Source organism: Oncorhynchus clarkii, chromosome 19 (assembly GCF_045791955.1).
Source record: "Oncorhynchus clarkii lewisi isolate Uvic-CL-2024 chromosome 19, UVic_Ocla_1.0, whole genome shotgun sequence".
In the NCBI taxonomy this organism is placed as follows: Eukaryota; Metazoa; Chordata; class Actinopteri; order Salmoniformes; family Salmonidae; genus Oncorhynchus; species Oncorhynchus clarkii.
This window is the reverse complement of record NC_092165.1, coordinates 28,819,984-28,840,745: the sequence shown is the minus strand read 5'-3', so window position 1 is coordinate 28,840,745 and position 20,762 is coordinate 28,819,984. Positions and strand designations below refer to the sequence as shown.

Genomic DNA, 20,762 nt, shown 5'->3' with positions numbered 1-20,762 from the left:
TTTAGCACACTCCGCCAACCCTGATGTCCTAGCTGTGTCTGAATCCTGGCTTAGGAAGGCCACCAAAAATTCAGAACTACAACATTTTCTGAAAAGATAGAACTGCCAAAGGGGGCGGTGTTGCAATCTACTGCAGAGCGAGCATGCAGAGTTTTGTCATACTATCCAGGTCTGTGCCCAAACAATTCGAGCTTCTACTTTTAAAAATCCACCTTTCCAGAAATAAGTCTCTCACCGTTGCCGCTTGTTATAGACCACCTTCAGCCCCCAGCTGTGCCCTGGACACCATATGTCAATTGATTGCCCCCCATCTATTTTCAGGGTGCGTACTGTTAGGTGACATAAACTGGGATATGCTTAACATCCCTACAATCTAAGCTAGATGCCCTCAATCTCACACAAATTATGAAGGAACCTACCAGGTGCAACCCTAAATCCGTAACTATGGGCACCCTCATAGATATCATCCAGACCAACTTGACCTCTAAATACACCTCTGCTGTCTTCAACCAGGATCTCAGCGATCACTGCCTCATTGCCTGTGTCCGTAATGGGTCCGCGGTCAAACGACCATCCCTCATCACTGTCAAACTCTCTCTAAAACAGATAATGACCTCATCTCGTCAGTAGAGAATGCCTGGTTGCTATTTGAAGTGCTTTCCTCACCATCTTAAATAAGCATGCCCCGTTCAAAAAATGTTGAACTAAGAACAGATATAGCCCTTGGTTCACCCCAGACTTGACTGCCCTTGACCAGCACAAAAGCATCCTGTGGCGTACTGCATTAGCATTGAATAGCCCCTGCGATATGCAAGGGAAGTCAGGGAAGTCAGAAACCAATATACACATATATACACATATACACAACCAATATAAGATTAGCTTTTTCAAACAGAAATTTGCATCCTGTAGCACTAATTACACATTTCTTTGGGACACTGTAAAGTCCATGGAGCATAAGAGCACCTGCCCCCAGCTGCCCACTGCACTGAGGCTAGGAAACACTGTCACCACCGATAAATCTACGATCATCGATAATTTCAACAAGCATTTTTCTACGGCTGGCCATGCTTTCCACCTGGCTACCCCTACCACGGCCAACAGCTCTGCACCACCCGCAGCAACTTGCTCAAGCCCCCCCCCCCACACTTCTCTTTCACTCAAATCCAGACAGCTGATGTTCTGAAAGAGCTGCAAAATCTGGAACCTTACAAATCAGCTGGGCTAAAATTATCCGCCGAAGGTTTTGCAACCCCATATTACTAGCCTGTTCAACCTCTCTTTCTTATCGTCTGAGATCCCCAAAGATTGGAAAGCAACTGCGGTCATCCCCCTCTTCAAAGGGGGAGACACTCTAGACACAAACTGTTATAGACCTATATCCATCCTGCCCTGCCTTTCTAAAGTCTTCGAAAGCCAAGTTAACAAACAGATCACCAACCATTTCGAATCCCACCGTACCACCTCCGCTATGCAATCTGGATTCCAAGCTGGTCATGGGTGCACCTCAGCCACGCTCAAGGTCCTAGACGATATCATAACCGCTATCGATAAAAGACAGTTCTGTGCAGCCGTCTTCATCGACCTGGCCAAGGCTTTCGACTCTGTCAATCACCGCATTCTTATCGGCAGACTCAACAGCCTTGGTTTCTCAAATGACTGCCTCGCCTGGTTCACTAACTACTTCTCAGATAGAGTTCAGTGTGTCAAATCGGAGGGCCTGTTGTCCGAACCTCTGGCAGTCTCTATGGGGTCTCTCTGATCCACCTCTACGCAAACGACACCATTCTGTATACATCTGGCCCTTCTTTGGACACTGTTAACAAACCTCCAAACGAGCATTAATGCCATACAAAACTCCTTCCGTGGCCTCCAACTGCTTTTAAATGCTAGTAAAACTAAATGCATGCTTTTCAACCAATTGCTGCCCACTAGCATCACTACTCTGGACGGTTCTGACCTAGAATATGTGGATAACTACAAATACGTAGGTGTCTGGCTAGACTGTAAACTCTCCTTCCAGACTCACATTAAGCATCTCCAATCCAAAGTTAAATCTAGAATCGGCTTCCTATTTCGCAACAAAGCCTCCTTCACTCATGCTGCCAAACATACCCTTGTAAAACTGACTATACTACAGATCCTTGACTTCGGCGATGTAATTTACAAAATAGCCTCCAACACTCTACTCAGCAAATTGTATGTAGTCTATCACAGTGCCAATCATTTTGTTACCAAAGCCCCATATAGTACCCACCACTGCGACCTGTATGCTCTTGTTGGCTGGCCCTCGCCACATATTCGTCGCCAAACCCACTGGCTCCAGGTCTTTGCTAGGTAAAGCCTAGCCTTATCTCAGCTCACTGGTCACCATAGAAACACCCAACCGTAGCACACGCTCCAGCAGGTTTATTTCACTGGTCATCACCAAAGCCAACACCTGCTTTGGCCACCTTTCCTTCCAGTTTTCTGCTGCCAATGACTGGAACGAATTGCAAAAATCACTGGAGCTGGAGACTTACCCTCTCTAACTTTAAGCATCAGCTGTCAGAGCAGCTTACCGATCACTGTACCTGTACACAGACCATCTGTAAATAGCAAACCCAACTATCTCATCCCCATATTGATATTTTTTTGTTGCTCTTTTGCACCCCAGTATCTCTACTTGCACGTCTATCACTCCAGTGTTAATGCTAAATTGTAATTATTTTGACTCTATGGCCTATTTATGCCTTCCCTCCCTAATCTTACTACATTTGCACACAATGTACATAGATTTTTCTATTGTGTTACAGACTGAATGTTTGTTTAACTTATGTGTAACTCTGTGTTGTTGTTTTTGTCGCACTGATTTGCTTCATCTTGGCCAGGTCGCAGTTGTAAATGAGAACTTTGTTCTCAACTGGCCTGCCTGTTAAATAAAGGTGATTTTATTTTATTTTAAAAAAAAAATTAAGATCAGAGGATGTGATCCTGATTCGGTAACAGTCATAGCTATCCTCCAATCAAAGGTTATGCAAATATTGGAACTCGTTTTTTTAAAGCACATTTTGGAACTCTTTCACTTTTGGTGTCTGGTTGCTAAGCAACAGTTTGTTGTTGTCCAGATGAAAACCAGTCTGTAAAAAGTTGCTAGCTCACTTCTAAATTCTAAAACTAAATACATACTGCAATTACAATCACAAAATGTCTTAGCTTTCCACTAGAAAAGTATAAAAGCTAAATGTTTATTTGTTGTACTTTGTTGTAATTGTAATTCTATTTGAGGCTCCACATGTTGTCATGGAAAATATTATATATACAATATGTTATTTCCAACAACCAATGAGCACCTCCGCTGGAAATCCAGCTGCATATTGACCGTTGAGATTCTCTTAGGCAAATGACAGGAGTGGAATGTTAGCTAAAGACTGGTACCCAGACTAATAGATCGGCTCATTAATGAGAAATAATGACACCTGTGTTGATAGTTATGTTGTATCTGGGGACGTTCACTCTCCAGGTGGATGCATTCTAACAAGCAGAGGGAAAGCACACATAACACATAAGAGAAACAGATAGAAGTAGAAAGTCATTGAATTACTGAGAACATTGATTTTGTTGTATGTACCATTTAATCCTAATCTTAGCCCATCTCACCATAATTAATTTAAAGGAGAAGGTGGCTGTGTTAGTGCTGTTATAGATGGCCATGGTGGGCAGGAGACCAGATGATGTGTAGAGCTTCAGTTGGTTCTGGTACTGTCTAGCTGAGCCGCCTGGTTTCTTCCGTAGCATGCAATCCACCACCTGGAATGAATGAGATAGAATGGCAATCACAAGGACGGACAAATTACAATGGTTTGTTTCCCCCCCTGAAAAGTTACTTTGTACGTTTTCCATTGAACATGGCTTTTAAATCTAGAATGAGGCTTTATCTGGGTCACAGAAACTGGCCCTAAAATTATTCATCATAATTCTGGGACACAGCATTTATTCCAGGCAACACAAGGGGGCGCCAGATGTTTGATGAGAGCTGCTGGAGCAACATACCAGATTGTCCAGGCCGAGGTACAGTCGAACCCTTTTGCTATCCATATTTCCTGACACGCACTGAAATAGTTTCTGTTGCTCTGGGTCATCTGGTTCATCTGTGTCATTTGGTTCATCTGTGTCATTTGGTTCATCTGTGTCATCTGGGTCTAAGTGCATCAACGTCATGTAAAGAATAAATCAAAAGAAGTCTGCCAGCTAGAAAAACAGTAATCTGTTCACATCCAATGCAAATAATAGCCCTATGTATCATCATTAAATGGTGCCTATCTTTTCCATTCATTTGGGATTGATGCATATGTACACGCCACTACATATTTATTTGGACAGTGAAGCTAAAACGTTTCATTTGTCTCTACAGTCCAGCATTTTGGATTTAAGTTTTTAAATCATATGAGGCGTACTACCTTTTATTTGAGGTAATTTTCATACATATGTTTTACTGTTTAGAAATGACTACATCAAGCCTGTTACTCTACAAACTTGTTGGATGCATTTGCAGTTTGTTTTGGTTGTCTTTCAGATTATGTTGTGACCAATAGAAATGAATGGTAAACAATGTATTGTGCCTTTTATTGTAAATAAGAAAATAATATGTTTCTGAATACTTCTACATTAATGTGGATGCTATCTTGATTATGGATAACCATGAATGAATCATGAATAATGATGAATGATTAAGTCCTGTGGGCAGATTCTGTGTGCAGAAAGATTATCCAAGACATGCTAACCTCTCACCATTACCAAAAATGGGGGAGGTTAGCATTTTTGTGTGAGGGGGGGTAAGATATTTATGCCTCTTTCTCACTCATCATTATTCATAATTCATTCATGATTATCCACAATAATCCGTCACCTAAAGTAGCAGGCGTAACAAGGCGCCTGAGCGTAGTCCCCACATCCGTTTTTCAGGGCAAACAGAAGTTAGGTTGAAAATACTAAACCTCTGAAAAAAGGAAACATCCTCCTTCTTTCTGCCGACCCTGCGGAGAGTGAATAACATTCCGTAATCATGACGAGGGTATGAAGTTGATTTTGAGTCCAACCCGCAAAAATACCTCCAAATGGTACCACCTCCCAAGGCCAAACACGGAAGAGATACATTCTAGAGCAGTGAGAGAATGCTCTATAGCCTACTTTGTCTTTTTTTCCCACATGATTTTATTTGATATTTTATCAACAATACAAAACATCATCATACAAAACATCAACTACATCACTGCCCATACCCACTAACCCTCACCCCTATCTCCAGCACACGTATCCCTTTCTGCCACATGGCGTCAAACTGCACAATTTTGTTTCTCTCCGTCACCCACTCACTTTACATTTTTAGATAGTAAAGCATTTGACCTTTCCATTGCGTAAACAACGGAGGTTGATTTCCAGTTTTTTAAGGATACGTTTTTTAAATTTAACCTTTATGGGCAAGTCAGCTGCAAATGATTGATAAGAAATGTATTGTCCAACCCATCAGGTATCTTACTGCACCCTCATATGCCATGTTTTGAAATATACAGACAGACAAATTAAAAGTACATTTACATTGTAATACTTCTTTCCAACTCCGCCCATAACTTTTGGACTTTATAAACATTCCCAGAAGGCATTAATTGTGTGCAAAGCTGTCAGAGTGAGCAAAGGACATTTGGCAACTTTGAAGAATCTCAAATATATTTTGATTTTACACTTTTTTGGTTACTACATGATTCCATATGTTTCATTTTATAGTTTTGATGTCTTCACTATTATTAGTAGAAAATAGTAAAAATAATGAATAACCCTGGAATGAGTAGGTGTGTCCAAACGTTTTATCTAGTACTGTATGTTGTGCAGAAAAAAGTAAATTATGAATTATTTTGTCTTAGTTAAGAAAAAAATTGGTATTACTGAAAATAAATACAAAAACATTGGGAGCCATGCCATTCTGAAGAGGTTTATTTTACCTGTAAGATTTATGGGGAGATTATTCTATTTAATTAAATCTGATTTCATATTGTTAAGTAATGGGATAAAGTTATCTTTACAGTGCATTCAGAAAGTATTCAGACCACTTCACATTTTGTTAAGTTACAGCCTTATTCTAAAATGGATCAAATAGTTTTCCCCCCCCTCATCAATCTACACACAATACCCCATAATGACAAAGCAAAAACAGGTATCGCAAATATATTTTTTTAAATATAACATTTACATAAGTATTCAGACCCTTTACTCAGTACTTTGTTGAAGCACCGTTGGCAGCAATTACAGCCTCAGGTCTTCTTGGGTATGACGCTACAAGCTTGGCACACCTGTATTTGGAGAGTTTCTACCATTCGTCTCTGCAGAGCCTGTCAAGCTCTGTCAGGCTGAATACTTATGTAACTGTGATACTTGAGTTTTTTTTAAATATGCGATACCTGTTTTTGCTTTGTCATTATGGGGTATTGTGTGTAGATTAACAAGGAAAAAAACAAACCAATTTAATCAATTTTAGGACAAGGCTATAACATAAACAAAATGTTGAAAAAGTCAAGTGTTCTGAATACTTTCCGAATGCACTGTACGTACATTGTACATACTGTACATTTTAAGAAAGACTACCACATAAGTAATGTGGTTGGTTTGGATTACCTTATAAGGTAAATGTAAGTATATTGGCTGGTGAGGGTCTACTTGGGGTGAGTGGGTCCTCCAAGAGACTGAAATGGGATGAGTGGAGGACCCAAGCACACCTCAGAGAAGTGTCTGATGCCCTCCCAATCACCCCATCCCAATCCCCTGGACATAGTTTCTCTCTATTATCACCAATAACCACCATTAAATCGCAGTTGTAATGACAAACGAGGAATAATAATACTTTGACTTCCTTCCCTATCTGTCCAGGTCTCTTATTAATTTTACAAGTCATAAAAAAATGAAAAAACCCCATCCCAAACCCATATCCCTGCTCTCCCCCATTTAACCCTAACCAAGTCAAGCTTTTCCCCACCTCCCATCCTTACCCCCCCAAGCCAAGCTTGTTCCCCCTCCCATCCTTAACCCCCCAAGCCAAGCTTATCACCACCTACCCTCCTTCCCTTACCCAGCCAGGCCAAGTTTATCCCAACCTCCATCTTCTCCCCCCTCCTCTTTTCTCAAAAACACCCACACCCCTCTACACATTCTCTTACTCATCCATTCACACACAACATATACTCCATGCCTCCGCACACCCATTCTCTCCCGCCCTCCTACACATATTCATCCTCCCTCGCTCTCCCCTTCATATGCACAGACACATCCACCCATACACTCACACATCCATAGAACAATTGACAGTTATTGACTTACACTACCGGTCAAAAGTTTTAGAACACCTACTCAATCAAGGGTTTTTCTTTATTATTCAACATTCAACAAAATTCAACATTTTAGCTTCACTGTCCAAATAAATAAATACACACCATGCCTGGTAAGACATGGACTTATCCCCTCATTATACTTATTTTGGAGTAGAATGTCCTTTTAAAACTTAGCTACTTTCTTTGACACAATGTGATCAGCTTACCTGATATGGTGGTTCCAAACTGCACCCTGACTAACAAAATGGTTATGATGAATATAACCTGGGTCACCTATACAAAAGATTAGGAAATGTCATTTGTGTCATTCATTATTAGTTAGCTACAGAACGAAATGCGTTTTCACAAGCCAAAATCTAGGTTTAGGACACATTGGGAGTCTGTACCTACACAGAGGGCTTCCTTTCGCCAGGTAGCAGGCTTTTTTCCGCTAAAAAAATTGTAAAGCCAATAAATAAAATGGGCACCATACAATTGTCCAGAAGAAAAAATCCCGTTGCAAAATTTGCCTATTAGCCTATTCATTGACGGATTCAACAGTCTATGTACATACATTTGACTGATCATGCTTAATTTGCATAATTTTGTGGAATTAACTTGGTGCATGTGTACACTATATTCCTTATGTATCTTTTTTTTAATCACACACATACAGCATACAGATAGAGACATAGAGTGGAAAATATGTCAGACTGCAAGAGCTACTGCTGCACTTTCAAGACAACTGGGAACTCAGAAAAATATGAGGTCATTTCATGACGTCAGTGATCTTCAGCTCGTAAAGTCAGTGCTCTACAGGCCGGAGTTGGATGACCGTTCAAAAACATTTTTTTCCCCAGACAGGCTTCATCAGCGCGTCACACTTCACTTTGCAACGAGCTGGAGGCTCATTTTTGAAAACATGTATTTTGAAAACATACTTAACTGTTTAAATCCGGAACGTTTTAATATATATTACGAGGCATGTCTTACATTGCTTCAAGTTAGCCTATTAGATCTCCTCTTTCTACATTTCTAGCGAATATTTTCATCTGTCACATGAAACCGCTTGAATGTGCAGTGCCCTCCCGACAATGGTGTTTTCCCGCCAATTGCATTATGGAACGAACATTCCCGCGTAGCCTTGTGTGCATTACTGCGCTTATAATCTTAATAAATAATAGTTTATCAACTTTAAGCTACATGTTCTGATCTGTTGCATCAGACTCATTGCTTTTTAACGTTTTTGTTTTATGCAGCATAGGCCTACTGGTTGTATGAATTTGGGATCTATCTTCCCACAAATGTCCAGACTGGAATAGACAATCTTTCTCGACAAACTGACCAATAGAATAGGTAGCCTAAACTTTTCTACTATAGTAGATTCACATAGGATAGTGATTTTGCTGTTCATTAACTTACCCATCTTGTTGGCTGAGGAAAAGTAAATGTCGACAGTTATTTTAACACGTTCAAAGATATTTACCTTGATTGAAGGTCGATTAATCTCCATAGTCTGTCGCCCTACAGAGCTAGCAATTTTGCAGTCTCGTTGCTTCTGTAATTTATGTATAGTTTCAGTCAACTAGCAAAACATTTAAAAATATATATTTTGCTACACTACAGATGATTGGCTAGTAAGCCTTCAGGGTTGCTACCAACTGCTAACACTGAATTCTGGGATTTGTAGTGCAGACAAACTACAACCAGAGATATTAGCAAAAATAGAATAATGAGCCAGATGTTTCCCCGGCCGTTTCTACAGGAAGCTCTGGGACCGGCAGTGCCAATTTACTCATCGATGAAACATTTGATCTCAATACAATTTTCTAGAATACAAACTAGAATATGTTACGAACAGAGTAGATTAAGTTATGTAGACTTTACCTTTTTACTAAAGTTGATAAAAAGTGCGTGGTTTAGATGCGCATTTCAGAGTAGGCGTTCCATAACGGAAAACCACAAATATATGCAAGAACGCGCCAATAGGATCTCACTATCTCGTGCTTGTCCTGCCGACTATGATTAATTTGCTTATTTTGTGAATGGGTGGAAGGTAGCCTAGCTGTTAGTGTTTGACTAGTAACCCAGCCGCAAAGGTTGATTTGCCCTTGAGCAAGGCACTTAACCTTAATTTGCTCCAGGTGTGCTGATACTGCTATGGCAGACCATATAAAGCAACACATTTCGCTGTACATATCCTGTGTATGTGACAATAAAACATCTTATTTAAAATCTTTGATAAAGGCTAGAGTACTCACATGGACCTTTCTGAAACAGTTTCTGCTATAACTGCATCCCACATTTAATTTAAGTGCATGCTTCACTTTCAATCACTTCTAACCTGACAACACAAAGGTATTTTTTTATTTGTTTAATGTAATGTTAAGAATGTAGTCCTGTCAAAATAGAAATACATCCAGAATGCTCCCCAAGTTATAAAGATCTGTGTGAGTTGGTTAGGTGAGCATTATACTCTCCCTTCCGACATTTCACTTGAACCATATTGAGCTGGAAAACGACAAGAAAGCTATTGTCCTTTCATGGAGTTGGGAAGACAGCCAAGGCCACTTTTTCACTTTCACTTTCTCATTCCTAAAATATGTCCTTGCTATATATAAAACACTTGTCTTATTATATTCTCAGAATCTATCAAAACCCCTACTCACTCTAGCCTGGTCCTATACTGTATGTGTCACAAAGAGTTGGTTAAAGAACATTCAGCACGGAACCAGGCTACCACCCCACCAACCCAAGCCTTGTCCCATTTGTATTATATGTGCTGTAGCCAACTCTTCCGCACAGAGAGAAGTTGGCTACAGCACAAATAGGCTAATCCTACCCCAACCCACCCGTTCTGATGCAATTCAAACAGCTAGGGTTCAGTGATCATATTCAGTTGTTATTGTGTCCATTGGTATAATCACAGAGGCCTTTCCCAGCCCTGTGTTTGGCAGTATGACAGTCAGTGCCTGTAGCCATCTCTCTATCAGTCTCCCTGAGATGGTCCCTGCTACTGATCCAACGGGTTCAGTTGGAGAGACGTTCTAGAATGCTTGATTTGACATGAAGTTCGTCATCTCATCAGACAGGGCCTGTATTCATGAAATATCTCAAAATAGGAGTTCTGATCTAGGATAAGTTTAGCCTTTTAGATCATTATGCATTGGATTACATATGGGGGTGGGGTGGTCTGAACCTAGACCAGCACTCCTACTCTGAGATGCTTTATGAATACATACTCTGGACTGCATATGTATAATTGGTCTCGTCGTCGTATCCAATCCCTCAGTTCTTCATCTAGTTTAGTCCTCTGCCTTGGCCTCCATCTCTCCATCTTCGTCATCTCCGTCCACCTCAGCGTTCTCTCTCTCCAGTTGTTCCAGCTGGCGGGCCAGCTCTGTCTCATCTATGTCTGTCACAACCTTCGCCTGGAGGGGAGGAAAACATAAGACATTAACACATGGACATTGAAGGTGCAATGTCCTGAACATTGTTGCTGTTTATAATACTGTTTTAATGCGAGATTTTTAAATATTTTTTTTATTTACATGAAACGTCTAACCACCCCACCTTGGAATTTCCATTGTCCCCCTCTTTCTATAGTGTATTAAAATACAGCAAACATATGATTTTATGTAACTTATGACAATAAGGTAATTGTACTGACCTCCATCTGGATGTTAAACACGCCTCGCTTCTCCTCAATCTTCTCTTTGATGGCAGCCATGGCCTGGTTGAGGACAGAGAGACCCTCTGTGCGCTCCAGTGTGGTGGTGGTCATGACGTAGCGCGGCGGCGCTATCAGATTAATCTGTCAGGTACCCAAAGAGACACTATGTTGTGATACATACAGCCTTTTCCCTGACACAGATCTTGGACTAAAAGTCACTTTCAGTGGATGCTTTTGTCTTTTTTAATATATATTTTTAATGTGTATACAGTACCAGTCAAGAGTTTGGACACACCTACTCATTTCAAGGGTTTTTCAATATTTTTTAAAAACCATTGAATACATTGTAGAATAATAGTGAAGACATCAAAACTATGAAATAACCAATGTGGAATCATCTAACCAAAAAATATATTTTATATTTGAGACTCTTCAAAGTAGCCATCCTTTGCCTTGATGACATCTTTGCACACCATTGACATTCTCTCAACCAGATTCATGAGGTAGTCACCTGGAATGCATTTCAGTTAACAGGTGTGCCTTGTTAAAAGTTAATTTGTGGAATTTCTTTCCTTAATGTGTTGTGACAAAGTAGGGGTGGTACACAGAAGACAGCCATATTTGGTCAAATACCAAGTCCATATTATGGCATGAACAGCTCAAATAGGCAAAGAGAAACGACAGTCCATCATTACTTTAAGACATGAAGTTCAGTCAATATGGAACATTTCGAGAACTTTGAAAAAGTTTCTTTAAGTGCAGTCGCAAAAATCATCAAGCGCTATGATGAAACTAGCTCTCATGAGGACCGCCACAGGAAAGTAAGTTCCAGAGTTACCTCTGCTGCAGAGGATACGTTTATTAGAGTTACCAGCCTCAGAAATTGAAAGCCCAAATAAATGCTTCAGAGTTCAAGTAACAGACACATCTCAACATCAACTGTTCAGAGGAGACTGTGAAATCAGGCCTTCATGGTCGAAGTGCTGCAAAGAATCCACTACTAAAGGACATCAATAAGAACAAGAGACTTGTTTGGGCCAAGAAACACAAGCAATGGACATTAGACTGGTGGAAATCTGTGCTTTGGTCTAATGAGTCCAAATTCGAGATTTTTGGTTCCAACCGCAGTGTCTTTGTAAGACGCAGAGTAGGTGAACGGATGATCTCCACATGTGTGGATTCCACCGTGAAGCATGGAGGAGTACAGGTTCTGAATACTTATGTAAATGTAATATTTTAGTTTTTTTTTTTTAAATACACATTTGCTAAAATGTCTAAAAACCTGTTGTTGCTTTTTCATTTTTGGGTATTGTGTAAATGGGGGAAAAAAACAATTTAATCCATTTTAAAGTAAAGTAAAAAAAATTGGAAAAAGTCCAGGGCTCTGAATACTGCAAAATGACCACTGCAAAATGATCAGTTTCTCTGGTTTTACTATTTATAGGTATGTGTTTGAGTAAAATTAACATTTTTGTTTTATTCTATAAATTACTGACAACATTCCTCCCAATTTCCAAATAAAAATAGTCATTTAGAGCATTTCTTTTCAGAAAATGACAACTGAAAACCTCTGGAATGTGATCAACAGGAAGATGGATAGTCACAAGCCATCAAACAAAGCTGAGCTGCTTGAATCAGTCAGGAAGTTAAAGCTTGGTCGCAAATGGGTCTTCCAAATGGACAATGACCCCAAGCATACTTCCAAAGTTGTGGCAAAATAGCTTAAGGACAACAAAGTCAAGGTGTTGGATGTGCCATCACAAAGCCCTGACCTCAATCCTATAGAAAATTTGTGGGCAGAACTGAAAAAGCATGTGCGAGCAAGGAGGTCTACAAAACCTGAAGCAGTTCCACCAGCTCTGTCAGGAGGAATGGGCCAAAATTGACCCAACTTATTGTGGGAAGATTGTGGAAGGCTTTCCAAAATGATTGACCCAACAATTTAAAGGCAATGCTATCAAATACTAATTGAGTGTTTATAAACTTCTGACCCACTGGGAATGGGATGAAATAAATAAAAGCTGAAATAAATCACTACTATTATTCTGACATTTCACATTCTTAAAATAAAGTGGTCATCCTAACTGGCCTAAGAAAGGGATTTTTTTACTAGGATTAAATGTCAGGAATTGTGAAAAACTGAGTTCAAATGTATTTGGCTAAAGCGTATGTAAACTTCCGACTTCAACTGTATGTATACACACACACTACCGTTCAAAAGTTTGAGGTCACTTAGAAATGTCCTTGTTTTCCATGAAGACATACATGAAATTAGTTGAAAAATGAATAGGAAATATAGTCAAGACGTTGACAAGGTTATAAATAATGATGTTTAATTTAAATAATGTCCTTCAAACTTTGCTTTCGTCAAAGAATCCTTCATTTGCAGCAATTACGGCCTTGCAGACCTTTGGCATTCTAGTTGTCAATGTTGCGGTTATCTGAAGAGATTTCACCCCACGCTTCCTGAAGCACCTCCCACAAGTTGTATTGGCTTGATGGGCACTTGTTACATAACATATGGTCAGGCTTCTCCCACAACAGCTCAATAGGGTTGAGATCCGGTGACTGTGCTGGTCACTCCATTATAGACAGAATACCAGCTGACTGCTTCTTCCCCAAATAGTTTTTGCATAGTTTGGAGCTGTGCTTTGGGTCATTGTCCTGTTGTAGGAGGAAATTGGCTCTAATTAAGCACCGTCCACAGGGTATGGCATGGCGTTGCAAAATGGAGTGATAGCCTCCCTTCTTCAAGATTATTTTTACCCTGAATAAATCTCCCACTTTACCACCCCCAGACCATCACATTGCCTCCACCATGCTTGACAGATGGCGTTAAGCACTCCTCCAGCATCTTTTCATTTTTTCTGCGTCTCATGAATGTTCTTCTTTGTGATCCGAACACCTCAAACTTAGATTAGTCTGTCCATAACACTTTTTTCCAATCTTCATCTGTCCAGTGTCTGTGTAATTTTGCCCCTCTTAATATTTTATTTTTACTGGCCAGTCTGAGATATGGCTTTTTTTGCAACTCTGCCTAGAAGGCCAGCATCCCGGAGTTGCCTCTTCACTGTTGACGTTGAAACTGGTGTTTTGCGGGTACTATTTAATGAAGCTGCCAGTTGAGGACTTGTGAGGCTTCTGTTTCTCAAACTAGACACTAATGTACTTGTCCTCTTGCTCAGTTGTGCACCGGGGCCTCCCACTCCTCTTTCCATTCTGGTTAGAGCCAGTTTGCGCTGTTCTGTGAAGGGAGTAGCACACAGCGTTGTACGAGATCTTCAGTTTCTTGGCAATTTCTCACATGAAATAGCCTTCATTTCTCAGAACAAGAATAGACGGACGGGTTTCAGAAGAAAGTTCTTTGTTTCTGGCCATTTTGAGCCTGTAATCGAACCCAGAAAATGCTGATGCCCCCAGATACTCAACTAGTCTAAAGAAGGCCAGTTTATTGCATCTTTAATCAGTTTTCAGCTGTGCTAACATAATTGCAAAAGGGTTTTCTAATGATCAATTAGCCTTTTAAAATGATAAGCTTGGATTAGGTAACACAATGTGTCATTGGAACACAGGAGGGATGGTTGCTGATAATGGGCCTCTGTACGCCTATGTAGATATTCCATAAAACATTGCCATTTTGAGCTACAATAGTAATTTACAACATTAACAATGTCTACACTGTATTTCCGATCAATTTGATATTATTTAAATGGACAAAACCCGCTTTTCTTTAAAAAACAAGGACATTTCTAAGTGACCCCAAACTTTTGAATGGTAGTGTATATAAAACAATTTTTTAAGGAAAGAAATTCATGGGGAAAAAATGGGTTCCCTGCTGAAAAAGTCTGAATACCAATGGTCTAGGATTATACTATGTTTAATCTGGGTCCGTAAAAAAACGGACTATTGAGGGGTGTTTGTTGTTTTATTTACCTTGATTGGCATGGCGTCTGTGGAGCAGCCCAGCCCCGCCCTCAACGCTTCTTTGACAGCATCAATCCCCTCATACCCGTAACAGGCCACCTCAATGTCTGAGGGAGACATGGGAGTTGGCTTAAGTGGGTTCCCAAAAATATTATTCTAACACAGTGGCAGTTCTAGCTTGTATGGCTCCCTGGGCGAACCCCCCTTCAGACATTTGGAACAACACAAATAATCATAACATTTTAAACTATATAAATATAAAATATACAAAAGTAAGACTAATAAATATCAAAAAGTAATAACAAAGACAAATAGAAACAAAGTGTATATAAATACAAAGAAAACAATTATTGAATTACACTATTACTAACAAAAAACCCACAAATAAAACTAAATTGCACAAATCCTATATTACACAAACACACAAATAGAATAACACACTTATAAAGAAGAGAACCTGCTTATTACATTATTGCACGTCAAACAAGAAACACACAAACTAAATTGCACAACTAATTGCATTAGTACTGTACAAAGTTAGAAGGGTGCTATTTGACAGATTCCCCCGCTCCCCCTACCCCGGGCTTCCAATGGGGAGACCTGAGGTCAACCTACCAACGCTCCCCTCCTCATCTCGTACTTCTGAGTTGGAGACCTTCCCAGGCAGTAGCCTGCCTAGCTCATAAACTAGAATCAGGGCGCCCACTCCGACAAGGTTAATTGACCCACAGTCCCACACGGTGACATGATATTATTGATGTGATGTGCAAATGAGCGATAGAAAACCCATCGCAAAAATGTCACCATTCCAAATTATTATTATTATTTAAAAAATGGTGTGGGCGCCCCATGCCGTGTCGGCATGGGCTGCCCATGTCGCCTCTCCCTAAATCCGCCACTGCTAACACATTAGTATAACGCTATATCAAGATTCACCAAGACACTGCTGTGTATATGATGTACATGTACCCAGGTAAGTGTTAGGTGTACATACCTGCCCTGATTTTGACAGCTTGTGGGGTCAGTCTTCTGTTGATGTTGTCAATGAGGACAGCCTTCTCCTCCTCTGTCAGGTCCAGACAATCTAAAACGGCTGGGTCCCTGTGGGCCAAAACACCAGTCATTAACACATTCAATCCTGGGAGGTCCAGGGCAATAGCTAAATAATATGTCTATTGATGCAAGAGAAACAGATTTGCATCTAGTCTCGCTTGGGCAAATTTGTATCTAACCAGGAGACTAATCTATGGAATATTTTTCTTCCATTTCTAGTTCCATAAGTCTGTTTGAAACTAAGAATGGAAAATCATATTTTTGTGGATAAATGTCTAAACAAGAGAATCCCGTCCACCAACCCTGACCAGGTTGTAAGTACTTACGCCACAGCCTGTTTGAAGACATCATAGGCTCCGTATCCAGGCCGCTTGTACTTCTCATCAAACACCCAGGCGGTGCGTGTGAACAGGCTCTCCAGCTGCTCATCTTTGGTGTACTCCAGAACCTCAGCCACATGCCTCAATATGCTGTACACCTGTCATGACAGAAGACACACAAGTCTAGGTTCCCCTCCAGAAATTATATCTGAATATATCAGTTGACAACACATCTAAGAGTACCAAAACTTAACATAACCAGCCCTTCTGCATTGTCAGCCCAAGGCAAAAGAGTATATTGTACTAGGGTTGTTCCACCAACTCGGCGACTTCTGAGAAGTGTTTATTGGTAAAAAAATATATATAAAAAAACAACATTTATTTCACCAAATTTTAACATTGTCGTAAATAGCAATCAAGAGGTTAAATAAATAAAAATGACTACAGTAAATTTGAGGAAGAATGTACTTACATGTGTGATATGTGGTTGTGTCTCATCTAGGTATTTTAAGAAGAATGCACTAACTAAGTTGCTCTGGATAAGAGCATCTGCTAAATTACTCAAATGTAAACGTAAGTTCCAAATAAAGTAACAGGATTGACGATTTAATCTTAAATCATGCATAAATCCCCTTGTGACAGGGGAGCTTGTTGTGTTCAAAAGGGAGCGGCAATTGAATGAAAGCATCACAAAAACTTTTTTTTGTAACATTTTTTCTAGCCTTTCTATCTACAGGTAATGAATGACATGTTATGCTCAACCCACTCAGTTTCCCACCACAAAACACCAGAAAATTGCCAAAAAGAGCAGAACTAGCTCACCTGCTTTTACACTATGATTTGACTATTAGATGTTCAATGTATCTTAAAAAATATATATTTAAAAAGGAATAGTTTCACCATATTAAATATAGTTCAGTTCACGTAACAGGGTTGACCATAAATGAGGGACAGTAAATTATTCACTAATAAATAATCAAGTTCAGAAATTACCATCAAAGCAACCAAATAACTAGGGCTTTACAATGATGGTAAAATCTTGGAGAAAGGCTTTGCTTAAGTGGGTTAAATTTTTCCTATAAATCAGAGGGTACATGGAAGGCACATGTAAAAACAAGGACTTTTGGCACTTTAAGTCTTTATAATGTGAGGATTTAGATAACATACCGTTTTGGATTTGGTGAATTTGTCTTCGCACTTGATTGCCTCCTCGGGTGAAACTCTTCTCTTGGACAGATCAATGTAACCTAGAGAGAGAGAGCAGGGAAATGAACCGGTAAATTATAATATATTCCTATCACAATGAGAACAGGACAACTTGCTTAGTCCCAGATCTATTTCTGTCTTGCCAAATCCTATGGTCATCTGTGACAAGTTGGCAAGGAAAAACAAACAAATATGGGACCAGGCTACAAGTCAACCCATCACATTCCGAGCATTTTTCCTCTCACCTTTCTCCTTATCCACTCGGATGACGACCACACACTCGTTGCGTCCGATCCTGATGAGTTTGTTGATGGAGCGGATACGTCTGCGAGACAACTCGCTAAGGAGGATCATGCCTTCAATGTTGTTGTACTCCAGTAGACTTACGTAGGCTCCCATCTCTGCGATGGAGCGCACGTTGACCATCACCACATCGTCCACCTCTGGAAACCTGTGCTGGTAGAATCTACAGCTGAGCGACGGCATCCTGCACTCTGTGGTCAAGATGATTTCAAGTATGTGAGTAAGCAGCAGAGGATAGTAGTCATTGCATTCTCATTCTGCCTGTATGTTATCACACTCTGCCAAGCAGGCGTAATGCTTGCAAAATGTAGATCACTATATAGCAAATTATCATGGGCAAAGAACTAAGTAGGTGAACAGATGTATACGTTGTTGGTAGAAAACCTTTGTACTGTATAAGTAGCAGGCTAACGTTAGCTCGCAGTAGCAAACAGCTGCCAGTGACTGCCAGCTTATTCTGAATGATGGGTTTCTAGTTAACTAGCAAAGCAAATCTAACCAACCTTATCTAGCTACAACACATTCACATGTAGCTAGAAAACCAGCTCGATAGGATACTAGCCTGAGGGACAGGTTAGCTAATGTTAACTAGCTAACGTAACGCTTTTGAGTCTCATCCGTTCATCACCAATCATTCATTCTTTCAGAACTTCACAATCAAACGTTATACTCACCTTATATAGTATATCCACAACTTGAGATTTAACTATATGAATATGTCTGTATTATAAGTTATTACATTCAACTGTAGTAATTGAAATGTATCAGTTGAGGGGATAAAATTCGACTGTTTCATCGACATGCGTGAACGAGGCGACAACTTAAACTTACCCGGAAGCGGAACTGGAAACATGCACTCCAAAAAAATACCATCGGTATTTTAGCAAATAGATTTCCCATTGAAATTAGCAGTTTGTGGTTTCTCCACAAGGTGTCACTCTGTGAGTGTTTTGCAGCAAGTTTAACAAAGCACAAAACATTAAAAACACCTTCCTAATATTGAGTTACAGGACTAAGATTGAATCCTACTACACCGGCTCTGACACTCAACAGATGTGGCAGGGCTTGCCAACTATTAGACTACAAACGGAAACCCAACCATGAGTTGCCCAGTGACGCAAGCCTACCAGATGAGCTAAATGCCTTTTATACTCTCTTCGAGGCAAGCAACACTGAAGCATGCATGAGAGCACCAGCTGTTCAATAACGACTGTGTGATCACTCTCCATTGCCGATGTGAACAAGACCTTTAAACAGGTCAACATTCACAAGGCCACAGGGCCAGACGGAATACCAGGACGTGTGCGCTGACCAACTGGCAAGTGTCTTTCCCTCCTAGACAAAAGGAACACCTACGTGAGAATGCTGTTCATTGACTACAGCTCAGTGTTCAACACCATAGTGCCCACAAAGCTAATCACTAAGCTAAGGACGCTGGGACTACATCCCTCAAACTGGATCCTGGACTTCCTGACGGGCCGGTAAGGTGGTAAGGGTAGGCAACAACAGACCTGCCAAGTTGATCCTCAACATGGGGGCCCCTCAGGGGTGCGTGCTTTGTCCCCTCCTGTATACCCAAGACTGCGTGGCCAAGCACGACTCCAACACCATCATTAAGTTTGCTGACGACAACAATGGTAGGCCTGATCACCGACAACGATGAGACGGCCTATAGGGAGCTCAGAGACCTGGCAGTGTGGTGCCAGGACAACAACCTCTCCCTCAACGTGAGCAAGACAAAGGAGCTGATTGTGGACTACAGGAAAAGGAGGGCCGAACATGCACCCATTCACATCGACGGGCATGATTTGGAGCGGGTTGAGAGTTAAGTTCCTTGGTGTCCACATCACCAATAAACTATCATGGTCCAAACACACCAAGACAGTTGTGAAGAGGGCACTACAACACATTTTACCCCCCAGGAGACTGAAAAGATTTCGCATGGGTCCCCAGATTCTCAAAAGTTCTACAGCTGCACCATCGAGAGCATCCTGACCAGTTGCATCACCACCTGGTATAGCAACTGCTCGCCATCCGACCGGCGCTACAGAGGGTAGTGCGTTCGGCCCAGTACATTACTGGGGCCGAGCTTCATGCCAACCAGAACCTATATACTAGGTGATGTCAGAGGAAGGACCAAAGAATTGTTAAAGGAACACCAAGTCTAGGTCCAAAAGGCTCCTTAACAGCTTCTACCCCCAAGACAAGATTGCTGAACAATTAATCAGATGGCCACCAGGACTACTTACATTGACACCGCCCCTTTGTTTTTATACTGCTGCCACTCACCATTTATTATCTATGCAGTCACTTTACCCCATGTACAAATTACCTTGACTAACCTGTACCCCCTGTATATATTATTTTAATATCAAATATTTTAATATTTCATTTATTTAGTAAATATTTTAAACTATTTCTTGAACTGCATTGTCAGTTAAGGCCTTGTAAGTAAGCATTTCACTGTAAGGTGTATTCGGCGCATGTGACAAATACTTTTTTTTGAGTTGCACTAGCACCCCCACTTTGCCCTCAATTTGCCAGGGCATAGACTCTACAAGGTGTCGAAAGTGTTCCTCAATTGTCTCAAGGCTTAAAAATCCTTCTTTAACCCATCTACTCCACTTCATCTACACTGATTAATGTGGATTTAAAAAGTGACATCAATAAGGGATCAAGGCTTTCACTTGGATTCACCGGGTCAGTCTGTCATGGAAAGCACATGGAATGGAATGTTTGTACACTTCTGTGTTGAGTTGACCACTTACATATTACATTGCATAGAAATTAGTGCATACCTCATACTCTTCCCCCTAAGGGAGTGGCTGTTGACTACGCTTGATGCTGCCGCCAAGTCTGAGGAGACTGGCCTTAGTTCATGAAAAGTAATTTAAGTTTAATGGCTCCACCTTGCTTTGAGATTCAAATGAATGTGCCAAATGTTTT

The 20,762-nt window shown here is 40.6% G+C and overlaps 2 protein-coding genes across 2 annotated transcripts in view; both read right to left on the bottom strand.

The window, feature by feature from the left end:
- Positions 1-8,850, bottom strand: part of LOC139375013 (cation channel sperm-associated auxiliary subunit beta-like) — a 39,304-nt gene extending 30,454 nt beyond the window's left edge. Inside the window, exons 1-5 of the mRNA XM_071116373.1 lie at positions 8,824-8,850; positions 7,565-7,631; positions 4,033-4,181; positions 3,640-3,789; positions 3,459-3,513 (exon numbers count right to left, since the gene is read on the bottom strand). Of these exons, the coding sequence (XP_070972474.1) occupies positions 3,459-3,513; positions 3,640-3,789; positions 4,033-4,181; positions 7,565-7,631; positions 8,824-8,850 (448 nt within the window). The remainder of the gene's footprint in view (positions 1-3,458; positions 3,514-3,639; positions 3,790-4,032; positions 4,182-7,564; positions 7,632-8,823) is intronic.
- Positions 8,851-9,420: 570 nt separating this feature from the next.
- Positions 9,421-18,661, bottom strand: LOC139375014 (eukaryotic translation initiation factor 2 subunit 1-like). The gene is made up of 8 exons (XM_071116375.1): positions 18,491-18,661; positions 17,759-18,007; positions 17,475-17,554; positions 16,314-16,465; positions 15,929-16,035; positions 14,944-15,041; positions 11,008-11,151; positions 9,421-10,768 (listed from the first exon to the last, which is right to left on the bottom strand). Exons 2-8 carry the CDS (start codon positions 17,997-17,999, stop codon positions 10,643-10,645), a joined length of 948 nt encoding a protein of 315 aa, XP_070972476.1. The 5' UTR covers positions 18,000-18,007; positions 18,491-18,661; the 3' UTR covers positions 9,421-10,642.
- Between the last annotated feature and the right edge of the window lie 2,101 nt (positions 18,662-20,762).

Excerpts from the sequence above, each read along its gene's own strand:
- LOC139375014 (XM_071116375.1), bottom strand. The coding sequence starts at position 17,999 with ATGCCGTCGCTCAGCTGTAGATTCTACCAGCACAGGTTTCCAGAGGTG. Across the intron at positions 11,152-14,943 it reads CAGACGCCATGCCAATCAAG|ATTAATCTGATAGCGCCGCC; the intron begins GTAAATAAAACA and ends GGTACCTGACAG. Across the intron at positions 10,769-11,007 it reads TGTTTAACATCCAGATGGAG|GCGAAGGTTGTGACAGACAT; the intron begins GTCAGTACAATT and ends CCTCCCCTCCAG.